The sequence below is a fragment of the Parus major genome, chromosome 1A (assembly GCF_001522545.3).
Source record: "Parus major isolate Abel chromosome 1A, Parus_major1.1, whole genome shotgun sequence".
Classification (NCBI taxonomy): domain Eukaryota; kingdom Metazoa; phylum Chordata; class Aves; order Passeriformes; family Paridae; genus Parus; species Parus major.
Genome location: NC_031773.1, coordinates 8296533 through 8308808, shown reverse-complemented (window position 1 = coordinate 8308808; position 12276 = coordinate 8296533). Strand labels below are relative to the sequence as shown.

Sequence of the window (12276 nt, the reverse complement as noted above, 5' to 3'; positions counted from 1 at the left end):
TATTTTTATTATTATTATTACTATTATTATTATTGCTATTACTACTACTACTACTGTCTAATCTTATTACAATACCTTAATGTGGACAGTTCTCAATCATTTAATTCAGAAGAAATCTCTATAGATTCCCAATTTATTGGGAATATATGGTGGTTATTGTTGAGGCTGCTGTTTGCTGTGTTTCTGGGGCAGGCTTGTATGTCCCCTCCCATGTCCTACATTCCTGTCACTGTTGATGTAAAGCTATCATAATTTTCAGATCCCTTGGTTCAGTGTGAGCTCTCTCAGCTGTGATCAGCTGGGATTCATTAGGTGCACTCTCTATGTGTTTATGAGGTGCAGATAATGAACCTGGTGCTCTGCAAAATTAAAGGGAACTCCCCTCTAGAAGAGCTTTCATCCTGTGCTGCCAATGATATCAACTGCTGTGTGTCAGTGAGCTTTTCCTAGGAACTGATTACAGTCAGGGCACTGAATCCCAAGAACAGAACAGTTCTGAGGTTCATTAAAACAGAATATTTTTATTAATAGAACATGAAATCTATAGGACAGTATAAATTACAGCATATTTTATAATTATTAATAACTGTTTTTTAATGTATTCTATAGAATGAATTTTAAAGGCAAACTGGAATGTGAATAAGGAGAAGATAATCTTTTTGTACAAAAAGAAAAGGACATAGAAATGCAAAAAGAGAATTACTAAGATGCCTTCTTTTGATAGGACCAGAAAAAGAATTAGAAGAAAGTGATCAAATGTGATCATTGCCTGTTTATGAGCTGGTTTAAGAGCAATTAAAATAATAATTTTATGTGTTCACAGTAGTTACATGTTTTTAACCTGCAACATTTTATATCTATGCTTTAATCTCTCTTAAGTTAGGGATGTCTGAATCCTTGTTTTGGAGCAGCCACTGGGTATAATTACAGTATATTTGATCTGCAATTAGTGGTACTTACAGCATCTCTTCCTTTAATTATGCATTCTTCTGCCTGCAGAGGTGTACTAGGCCAATGGATCTGAGGGGGAAAAAAAAAAATTTCATTTACAGTCTGATCACTGTAATCCAGCCTTTCCACTATTTCTCATGTGAAAGATTCTCAGATCAGAAGTACAAAATCATAGAACAGCCCAGGTTGGAAAGTACCTCAAAAGATCATCTGGCTCAGCCTTTGGTGGGAATGGGAGCCTGGATGAGATTTTCTATCACTCTGTCCTAGACATCTTTAAATGCCCCAGTGACAGAAAGTCCACCACATCCCTGGCTCCTTGTGAAGGGAGAGCCTCTTTCCTCTTTGAGATGCCATTTAAACACTTAAGTACTGAAATACTGTGGTGAGTTCCACCTGAGCCTTGCTTACCCTGAGAGAAAAGATCTTCATAACTGTCTTGATCAGGGTAGGACAGCAAACTTATTAGTAGTAAACAAAACTTAAAGAAGTTAATGTATGGAGCATTTTATATAAATACAGTAGAAACATTTATGCTAAACTGTCAGTTGTTTTCAACATAGTTATTAATTTCAAATTCCTGATTTCCTGCTTGAAGTGACACTTAGGAAGGAAAATGGTTTACAGTGAAGTTAAGAAGGGTCAGCAATTCACCTTATGGGAATAGGATTGGCCTTTCACAGTCACTAGGAGTGAAGCCAAATTACACAAATGCGTTTTTCTTCAGCTACCTACTGTATAGCATTTATGTTTCATCCCAGATGCATAATTTGTTTGGGTGAAAACTGCATTAAACAATGACTGATCATACTGGAATGATTACTTAATTTCTTACAACATCTAGAAGTGAAAACAAAAACATGTTCACATCAGTGATATCAGGCTTGGCTGAAACCAAGTAAATATCAAAAAACTGATGTCATCATTATGACATTTTTGTCAGTAATCCAATCACAATTTTTTTCTCTGTCTGGAAAACATCTTAAAATTAAATGCTTCTGCTAGGCTTTTTTCTTTTTTTTTTTTTTTTTTTTTGAATTGAACTCTCTTTGTTTTCCTGAAATAATTCAATAATTCTAATCTGAGAAAATGATAAATTATTAGAAAACTTAATTACAAGACAAGTGGGGATAAATTATAAAATCCTAGATGCCTAGGGCTTGAAAGTAAAAGACCCAATTCTCTTTAGTATCTTCATTAATGACTTTGACATGGAAATCAAAGAAATGCTAAGTAAATTTGCCAATGACACTAAAATGGGAGGAGCTGTTGACTCTCTTGAGGGCCAAGGCACTGCAGAGACCAGGACAAATCAGAGGGCTGGGCAATCACCAATTCTATCAAGTTTTACAAGGGCAAGTGCATCCTGCACCTGGGACAGTACAACCCCAGTTCTGTGTATGGATCAGGGAAGGAGAGACTGGAGAGCAGCTGCTGACCTGGGGGTCCTGGTCAGTGACAAGCTGAGCATGAGTCAGCAGTGCCCTGGCAGTGTTTAGGTCTCACACCATCTAAATCCAAGTTAATCAGAACATCTTTTTCAGTCAGGTGGTCTCATGTCATCTATGAGTGATCAAACACGACTCCCATCTAGTCTCTACATTGATGAAAGGTACCTGGACTCTGCTGAACTCCCATGAAGGCACTCATCCAGTCATCCTGGTCAGACCATTCCTGGTTCATTCATTGCAAAACTCAGGGTCCACAGTCATTTATTTCAGTCACTGGCCAGGAACTGAATGAAGCCTGGGTTAAGCCTGTCCTTAACCCAAAACACCTAGAAGTTATGAGATCTCTGTGATCTCTGAAGGCTGTAAGTATGAAGCCACAGCTCTCATTTCCCAAATACATGTTCTAACTAGCAGGCGAAAATGAGAGCTTTTGCCCACACCTGGTGTAGGTGGCTGTTAGGAACAGAGAAACCACAGAGGGAATAAAACACTTGACTTTGTAACCTGATATTACATATAATGTGTGTAGGTGATTATTTTTGTATTTGGAGACTTAGTCCCAGGGCTGTTGAAAATACTTCATATGTAGATTTTCCATTTAAGATGTATGGAATTAAATACATATAAAGAATTAAAAGAAAAAAACCAAAGAGGTAACCTAATGCTCCTGCTTTGTCTGGAATGTCAAGAAGCAGCTGCAGTGGAGTTACATAAATTTGGTCCTTGGCACAGGGAAATAGAATAAAGCATGGAATTGCAGAATGGTTTGGGGGGGAAGGGACCCTTAAAGACCAGGTAGTGTAACCACCTACTATAGTCAGGGACATCTTTCACTAGTTAATGTTGCTCAAAGCCCCATCCAACCTGACCTTGAACACTTCCAGGGATGGAGCATTCACAGCTTCTGTGGGCAAACTGTACCAGAGTCTCACCATTTTCATAGTTAAGTTCTTTCTAGTATCTAAGCTAAATCTACAGTCTTGTAGATTTAAAATCTCTGTCTCTTGTCCTGTCACTACAGGCCCTGAGAAAACTCTCTGCCTTTCCTATAAGGCCTCTTTACAAATTGAAACTCCAGCATAAGGTTTCCCTAGAGCTTTCTCTTCTTCAGGCTGAATGTCAATTCTTACAGCCTGTCTTTATGAGAGATGTTCCAGCCCTCTGACCATTTTTGTGGCCCTCCTCTGGACCTGCTCTATCAGGTTCACATCTTTCTTACACGGGGGAACCCAGAGCTGGACACTGTACTCCAGCTGGGGTCTCAAAGGAGGGGAGTAGAAGGGCAGACTCAGAGATTTTTCAGCAGTGTAGGAACTGACCTTAGATGCTCATAGCAAATTACTCACTTCTAAGGTAAATCCATGTTCATTGCCTGAAGTACATGGGTCTGAGTAATAACTCTAGTAATAGATATATGTCTCCTGAAGAAGTTTTTCTATCCAGAAATTATTTTTAAAACACATAACTCTTGCAAGTTTCTTAAGTTTTAATATAAATATTAAGATTTTATTCTTTTCAGGAATATTTTAGAATTGAGACTAAATAAATCTCTGCATGTCAGATATCATACCAAATTTTAAATTATCAAAACATAGGATATGTTTGCACTGCAGGAAAATCCAGATATTAATCAGCTGCAATGGCAGTCTTTAACCTGCCATGTATTACATTTCCTGATGTTTATGTTTTAGAGGTGTGACAATTACCAGCCTTAATTTTTAATTGATTTTCTGCTGGGATTACAATAATTTGGCAAGCTATCAATAAGTATTTTTGGAAATCTCCCTGGGTATATAGACTGTGCTACCATCACACTAGCATACATTCCACCAGGCTGCAGTCTTGACATAACTATTGGCTTGAGCATAATTTTTCAAAATTTTTCACCACTTCAGATTACTGTGAATTAAATTTTTTAACTGTTTATTTAGTGATGTTTTCTCCTGTTGTACCACAGTATTGTCATCCTTCAGATATGGATGATGTAAAGGGAAAAGGACCGTAGGGAAAAGATATTTTTAAATATACTCATCATGGGAAAAAATGGAGTTGTAAGGCAGTACAGCTATGGGGAAAACTTTAACTGGAGCTGGAATGTTAAACAGTGTCTCTAAACATCCTCTCCATTTAGCCACTAGCCTTAAAAAACAGGATGGTATCTATAATGAAAAGTGATTTAAAGAAATTATATGAGCTTTTTAGCACTTTGGGACAAAACAGACTACTGTGTGTTCTAGTCTGAGCTCTAATGTGTGACAGGGCAATTAAGCAATTCAACCAGCCTGTCCCCAGTTTAAGTCGATAAATATTGCTTAATTAACAGATAACTTGTACTTGGCTGAAGCACAAATTCTTTAAAAATATCTGCTGATGACTGGATATTGTATATATTTATCAACAAATACAGGGCCTCCTTCCCTCCTGAAAGGTTATTCCACTGGCTAATCAAACTCACTAAATTGTATGCTTCTTATTTCAGTTTGCATTTCTGCACGTTCCTAGACAGTATTCAAAGAAGACACAAGCTCTTGCAGACTTGTGTTCAGCCAGGTCTGGAGGGGAAGTAAAGCCTCACTAGAGCCAAAATATATGATGAGATCTCTATAATTTATTACAGCAGAAATATAAAACTGAATCTGGAGCCATCTCATGCTAGGTGAGAAACAGCACAATTGAAATGTGCCTGCACAAGCCCATTTACAGGAGTGGGAAGGTTTCAATTCAGACTCAGATCTTCCTAAGGCCCTTGAAGTAGAAGCTATTGTAAGGAATTTGTGGGCAAATAGAAGAGCAGTTATTTTTACTCCAACATGAGACAAAAAGTGGGAACAAAGTCTCCCTTCTCTATGAGCTGTTTGACCAATGGTGATGAGCTACTGGCACTGGCTCAAGTTGCTGCTAACCAAGATCCTCTCCAGCACCAATTACAATGAACTGAAAGGTTTTTTTAAAACACATTTGGCACCAGATACCAAAGAAAGTTCTCTATCAGTCTGTTAGATCACTACAAGCCTTTAAGGCTTTGGACCAAATCTCAGATATGAGGTTTTATTCCAGAGATGGTGTCAAAGGGAATTAGCTCTTAGGGAAAGCAAAGGTTAAGTGGAATGTGCCTACAAAGCTGTGGTTTTGCACAAGGTTTTGAGTGCTTATATGGCTCTAATTCTCTATAAACACTGATACTCACATTTCATATTCTCCCTCATTCTTCCTACTCTTAGGGCATTCTTCACAGAGAAAAAAGACATCTAAGTAATTGTTTCAAAAAATTATAGCATTATGTGTTAAATACTCTAAGCAAGAATCTAATACACTCTGCATGTATTAAATGAGAGATACGAAGAGCAAAGTAGACACAAAAGAAACATTATTTGACAAATAGAGAAGTGAGAGTCTTTCCCTGTCAAAGGAGACAAGAAAGGTTTTAGCCACAGTTGAGAGCTCAACCCAAATGTCTGGATTTCCCCACCAATGCAAGAATGACAGTAGTAGTATTTTTCCTTGAAGTTTTTTTTTCCCCAATTTTTAGATTTTTTTTTTGGTGTATATGAAAATTGGTGAGGATAAAATGTGTTTAAAATAGTTTGGTAGAGATTTACATAGACAGACATTAGCTTACATGAAAAAGCTATAATCTACCCTTTATAGTGTTGCAGTGTATTTGAAAGCTGAAGAGAATTGAACCTGAAGAAAACATGTAGTCTATTAAATACAGATTTATAGGGGACATACCTCATATGCATCACAAGTTAAGTTTTTTGGAAATGTTGGATTACTTTGGCAGTCAACAGGTCTCAATGCAAAAACATTTTATGTCCACTCAGCATTTAGTTGTTTTTCTTTGGGATAACTTCTAATATTCTGGCTGGAACTGAATTATTTGGTCATTTTACAGCAAAGGGCATAAATCTCCAGTTGGGAATGGGTTTAAGTTTGGTTTTTAGAAAGCATATTCATAGTCCAAATTGCTGAGAAAGGGATGACTATGAATTATAAGACAAACTGTTTTCTAGGTCACAGAAGATGAAGACCAATATGAATCTGCCCAAAACTTCATGAAACAGTTCTTTTGCAGACAGTGACTCATCCTGGTTACCAGAGAGAGAATAAAACCCAGGAACTTGCCTGCACACATATACTTTCAGTGGATTGCAACTTCTAGTTTAATCAAGCTAAACTCTTCAGTCTAAAAGAAAAGGTCAAAGACTAAACAAAACAGAGTTAAAGATAGATTAATTAAGAACTTTGGTAATAATTAATCAACCAGTCTCTCAACTCCAGGAACTTTCTCTAATGTATCTCAGCAATTAAGACTTCCTGTAACAGAAATGTCTCATTTCACACTTTTGCTGATAGAGCTGTAGGACAATCATACTTTCCCCAACTATCCCTGAATGTGATCTGTACTGAGTGAACCCAGAAAAAAAGCTCATGACATTTTTATTCAAGGGAGCTAGGTCCCAGTGAGATCATGTTTCTAAAAGTGCCAGGCCAAGCTTAATTAATTTCAATTTCTCATCTTTTGCATAAAAAAAAGGCAAGATGAGTTTTTATCAATTTGCCGTACTCTGCAGAGGTCTCCAAACAGAGAACATGGTTTCAGAGTACATGGCTGATATTCCACTTAAAAACAAGAAGAGGAGCAATGAACTTCAAGTGTGTCCAGATGGGAGGATGCTGGTTGGACAGAAGCATGAAGTGCTCTATCCTGTCATCTTTCCTCACAGATTTATTGCCAAATGAGGAAGAGGAGAGTGGGGAGAAAAAGTTTATTTTATAGAAACAAATGCTGTCTAAATGTTTTCATGTCCCTGAGCTCTACTATCTTGTCACAGGATATTAATAATTTGTATAAAAGCAAAAAGAAATTAACTTATATCTCACTGTTGAGAAGCAAAGCTCAGTATGTAACTCTGCTCCCTGAGGAGTTAAATTCTGGTTTTTTTGGGTTTTTTTAAATATAGATAAATTCTCAAATAGCTTTCCTGAGTAGATTCATATCCCTTATCTAGAATTGCCATTCCCAAATGTTTATAAAAAGAATAAAGTATATTATATCTGTTCACAGTAGTGGAACACACTAATTAAGCTTAGAGATAAGAAAATATACTTATGGTAAAGTTGGCCAGAGTGCTGACAGAAGAATATCACTTTTAGCAAGGGAGCAGAAAGAAAAGAATTTGAAATATCAGTGGTCATTGCAGTATAGACATCACCAAAAAATATGTCTCCCAAGGGACTTTATTTTATTCATTTTTTACTCTACTTATTAATTTGCAAATCAATGAAAATACATCAAAATACATAGGGAAAATTTAAAGCAGTAGATAAGAAAAAGACTGAAAATTTTCAAGAGATCGTTTATCCACATTCAAAATGGTTGAACAATGGAACAATGCTCCTGCCAGCTCCCCTTGCTACTGTGTGTTTCCAATTCTAGCTTCCAAGGGCAGAAGTGAGTAAGGAATCCAATGTTCACATCAGCTCAGACTCAAACCTCTCCACTTCAGTTGTCAGTTTGCCAATCACTTGTGGTTTCTGAGATGTACTGAGTTCCCTGGGAGGATTATGACTTAACCCACCTTTCTCCCACAGACCACTGAGTAGCCTTCAAATGCCACTTTTCAGTCATTATGTAATAGCACCTCTGGCTCAAACCAATGCAAAATCCAGTTTCTAACGAAGGCTAAAAAAAAAAGTAGCTGCAAGGTTTATGCTTCTATTGAAAACTTCTTGTAGTTTACATGCTAATTTTTTTTTTCCTTAACATTTTCTCTTCTGAAACTCCCCAAAAACACCAGGGAGATTTTACTCCTCAATGGTATAGTGGAGATACAGACATCAGAGGTCTACCAATGTGAGGTGCTCTAAACATCTGTAACCATGCTGAAATTCAGTGAGAAATAGTTATATGACCCCAAAGTCTCTTCATCCAGAGTGTGCTTTATGGGTGAAGAGGGAGAAAAATAGTAATTAGTGTATTTTTCTTAAATAGAAATATGGCTTTAGAGTTCATGCACAAAACACCTACAAAAACTCCATTACCTCAGTCATGCAAGTTCTAATATCTTGTGCTACATGTTGCAACATGAAGTGACTATATATAAATATATATATATATATATATATATGGCTTTTTACTCCACCTCTCGGTAGTTGTCGCTGATTCGATCCAAACTGAGGGAATACAAGAGGTCTCTTCCTCCCACGAACAGTCGCTCTTGATACTCATCCAGCAGCATAATATGAAGTCCAAGATATCCAAACGGGCTACGAAAAACTGACGTCCTGTTTAAATCCCAGAGCTCTGAAATACAATCAGAGTGTTCGTGATAAATACCAAACAGCTTAGCTTTCACGGCTTCATTTTCATATCTTCCTAGGGAACTGGGCGAGAAGTTATGGGACATTAAAAAGCTAATCATATAATCTTTGAGTAAGAAAGATCCACGAAACGTGTGGGAACAATTTTCAAACTAAGCCAGTTCTCCAGGAGGTTTGTCTGAGTCTTTGCATCAGAATCTTAGTGCCTAAAATATGAGATGGGGAGGGATGAAAATCAGTTTTCTCCTGGACATTTTCTGAAAAGGAAAAAGTACTTCTTAGAACAATGACTGCAAATGGAAAGAAAAAAAATGAATTAATTAATGGAAACTGGAAAAAAAATACTGGAAACTGTGTCCTTGTCTTTCAGGTATGTCAGCTCCAGGTTTTCAGTGTGCACACTATTTTTACCTGGGTTTGTTTTTAGGAGGATGGCATTGTGGGTTTTAAGCCTAGCACTGTTTTCCCTCAGTTCACTGAATGTATTTCCTCTAAATTCAGTGAAAACTGTATGAAATCTGTGAAATGCACATGAATAATTTTCCAACATTGATTTTTGTCAAGAAATGCACTGATCTGATATGGGAATCTGAGGTTTAGCTGTACATGATGCAGGCTAAAGCCAGTTCCACTGAGAAAAGGAAATTCATTCTGGGTAATGTTGCAGAAACTTGGATTCAGGCTTCAGGAAGCAAGAAAGAGGCAAAACACGGGGATCTCTCTGCACTGTGGTGCAGAGCACAACCTGGCTTGCAGAAGGTCAGAGAGGGTGAAAATCATTTTGCTGTTGAGAAGCCTCAAAAGGAGTCATTTGAGAGAGAACCCTCGGATTCCCTCAAAAACGACAGAGCTTGGACCGGGGAGAGCAACTAGGTTTGTTCTCATGTCTGTACTGTGGTAAATTGTTTCATTTTGAAGAAATCACTCCTGGTAAAAGTAATTAAACATGCTTATCCTCACAGTTTTCCATAAGCATAATTTTTTCAATTGTTTGGATGTGGTCTTGAAGCTGATGTTGGAAGAAGTGTGATTGTCCCTGAGCTAGAGAAGACAAATGAGCCCCCATCCAGTTTGGAGGCTGCTGCTTACATGCCACACCAGCAGTTATGTTCATTTGTCCACGCTGCACTTTGGCAGCAACATAGAAACCACAGCTGATGGTCTGGAAGCAAGAAACGTAATGCTCAAAAAGGTTATTAATTTAGCCCAAACAAATTGACACCATTTCTATTAATTTAAAATTATTAAATTATTATATTTTGTGTGTGATGATAAGCAATTTTAGTAATAGGATAAATATTTTTTGCTTCATTTACTAGGTAGGCTGAGCTCAGGTCAACAGAATTTAAAAGTAATCACGTTTCCTTAGATGAAGATAAAAATTACATCAAAGGAGTTACAGTAAAAATTCAGCCTCACATATGATGTCTTTCTCAAGTGATCTTCAAGCAGAATCTATTAAATAGTGTACCTGTGTGTGACTGGCCTCAACAAAAGGAAAAGTAAGTCACAGAAAGGAATATCATGATGAAGAGAACAAGAGAGGTTTTTCTCTAAGCATTGCATACTAAGCAGTGGATAGATACACATTTTTTGACAGTGATACACTCAGCACACAGCTGCACAGCAATGTGGAAATGGCACTTTCAAAGGTTGATCTCGCCAAGCAAATGAGCAGATTGCTGTTTTGGAAGAACATTGCTTGTTTCTGAACAGATTAGAAATTAAATGAAAGCAGAGCTAGAAATACGCTTTTAGTCCTAAATAAAGCCACTTTTTATTTACAAAAATTTAAATAATTCAATATAATTTATTTTTTAATCAGTCTGGGAGTGAAAATAATTGTGTTTTAAATTTCAGTTATATACAAACAACAAAAGGTTACTGTGGTAGCTTTCCCTGATTTATTTTCATGTTGTCCTGGAGGCAAATTGTTCATAAATGAGACAATATTTCTTTACACAGATCAGAGATATGACTCGTGTTCTCCTAATGAACAATTCTCTACTCAATCACATAAACTGGTAAGTGCTCATGTAAGACTCAGTCCTGCAAAGCACACCTGCAAATCTTATTGTCTTAAATGGAAGTTAAGAATACTAAATATCTTTCAAGATTGAACTTGTAACAAGAGATGTTTCTAAGACTATGTCCAGCAAACTACACAGACATGGGGTTGCTGTGGGGGCAGAGACAAGAACAGAAGCAAACCCAACATCTGAAAGGGCTGGAAAAAAACAAGCAGTCAGGTTTAGAGAGTAATTTTGTACTGAATCACAAAAGCAGCATTATGTAGATCCTTTGAAAGGTGGTAGAATTTCCATATGTTGTAGGAGACATGAGATATTAGGATAGTGCAGGCAAATGGACTGCAGAAGCTTCTGAATGCCTGGAGAATGAGCGGTATACCTGGGAGTCTGAAACAATTCTAGAAGCCTGCCATTTCCAGGCAAGTGGATCTCTCCACAGTGTGGTTTGACATGGGTTCTGAAGCAGCAGAACATCATTTTTGTTGTGCTGTGCCCCTTCAGCAAAGCTGGTTGGCCTCAGTGTAGCCCAGCAGGAATGCAGCTCTACTGCTTCTGCACAAGCTGCTGCCTCCACATACAGCACAGCTTTCATGCTCACACAAGTGCAGTCAGTTCTTAGAATCATGGAATGGTTTGGGTTGAAAGAGACCTTAAAGATCATCTGCTTCCAACCCTCCTGTCATAGTTTCTCCAAGACCAGGTTTCTCCAAGCCCTGTCCTCCCTGGCCTCGAACACTTCCAGGGATGGGGGACCCACATGTTCTTTGGACAGCCTGTGTCAGTGTCTCAACACCCTCACAGTAGAAGATTTCTAACATCTAACCTCAACCTTTGCTCTTACAGTTTAGAAGCATTACCCCTTGCTCTATCGCCACATGCCCTTGTGAAAACTTCCTCTCCATCTCTCTTGTACTGGTTAGATACTGAAAGCTGCTATGAAGTCTTGCTAAAGTTTTCTCCAGACTGAACAGCCCCAGCTATCTCAGCTCTTTATACTAGAGGTGCTCAGTACTCTGATCGTCTTCGTGGCCTCCTCTGGACTTGCTCCAAACAAGTCCACGTCCTTCTTGTGTGTGGACCCAGAGCTGAACACACAGATCCCTGCACTTTGCAGTGCTGAGCTGCACTCAATCATTGAAATCACAACACAATTGTGGGTGAGGAACTTGGATTCAAAATTTTAGGCAAATTTCCCCAAATTTCACCTTCAGTTACCTTGAAGAAGCTTTGCTCTAAAGGGTCACCTTGTAAATACAGATTCCTTGAAATGTCAAGAGTTGCACTCCTGGTCGTGCTGATGCCCTTTAATTAAAAAATACGATTTCTAGACAATGTCTAAACTTGAGCATAACCCAAAAAGAGGTTGTTCCTCTACCTAATACTAGGTTTTAGTGTCCACATTTCTGCTAGGCACATCTAACACACTTACAAGATCAGGTGAAAGTGCAATTTTCTTCAGTAACCTGGCCAGAGAAAATACAGTACTACCTAACATTTTTTAAATATTCTAATGGCTAAAT

General features: G+C 37.8%; 1 protein-coding gene across 1 annotated transcript in view; it reads right to left on the bottom strand.

Moving 5' to 3' along the window:
• Positions 1-12276, bottom strand: part of SEMA3E (semaphorin 3E) — a 128857-nt gene that overhangs the window by 51508 nt on the left and 65073 nt on the right. The window contains exons 2-3 of the mRNA XM_015629456.3: positions 8549-8709; positions 961-1020 (exon numbers count right to left, since the gene is read on the bottom strand). Of these exons, the coding sequence (XP_015484942.1) occupies positions 961-1020; positions 8549-8709 (221 nt within the window). The remainder of the gene's footprint in view (positions 1-960; positions 1021-8548; positions 8710-12276) is intronic.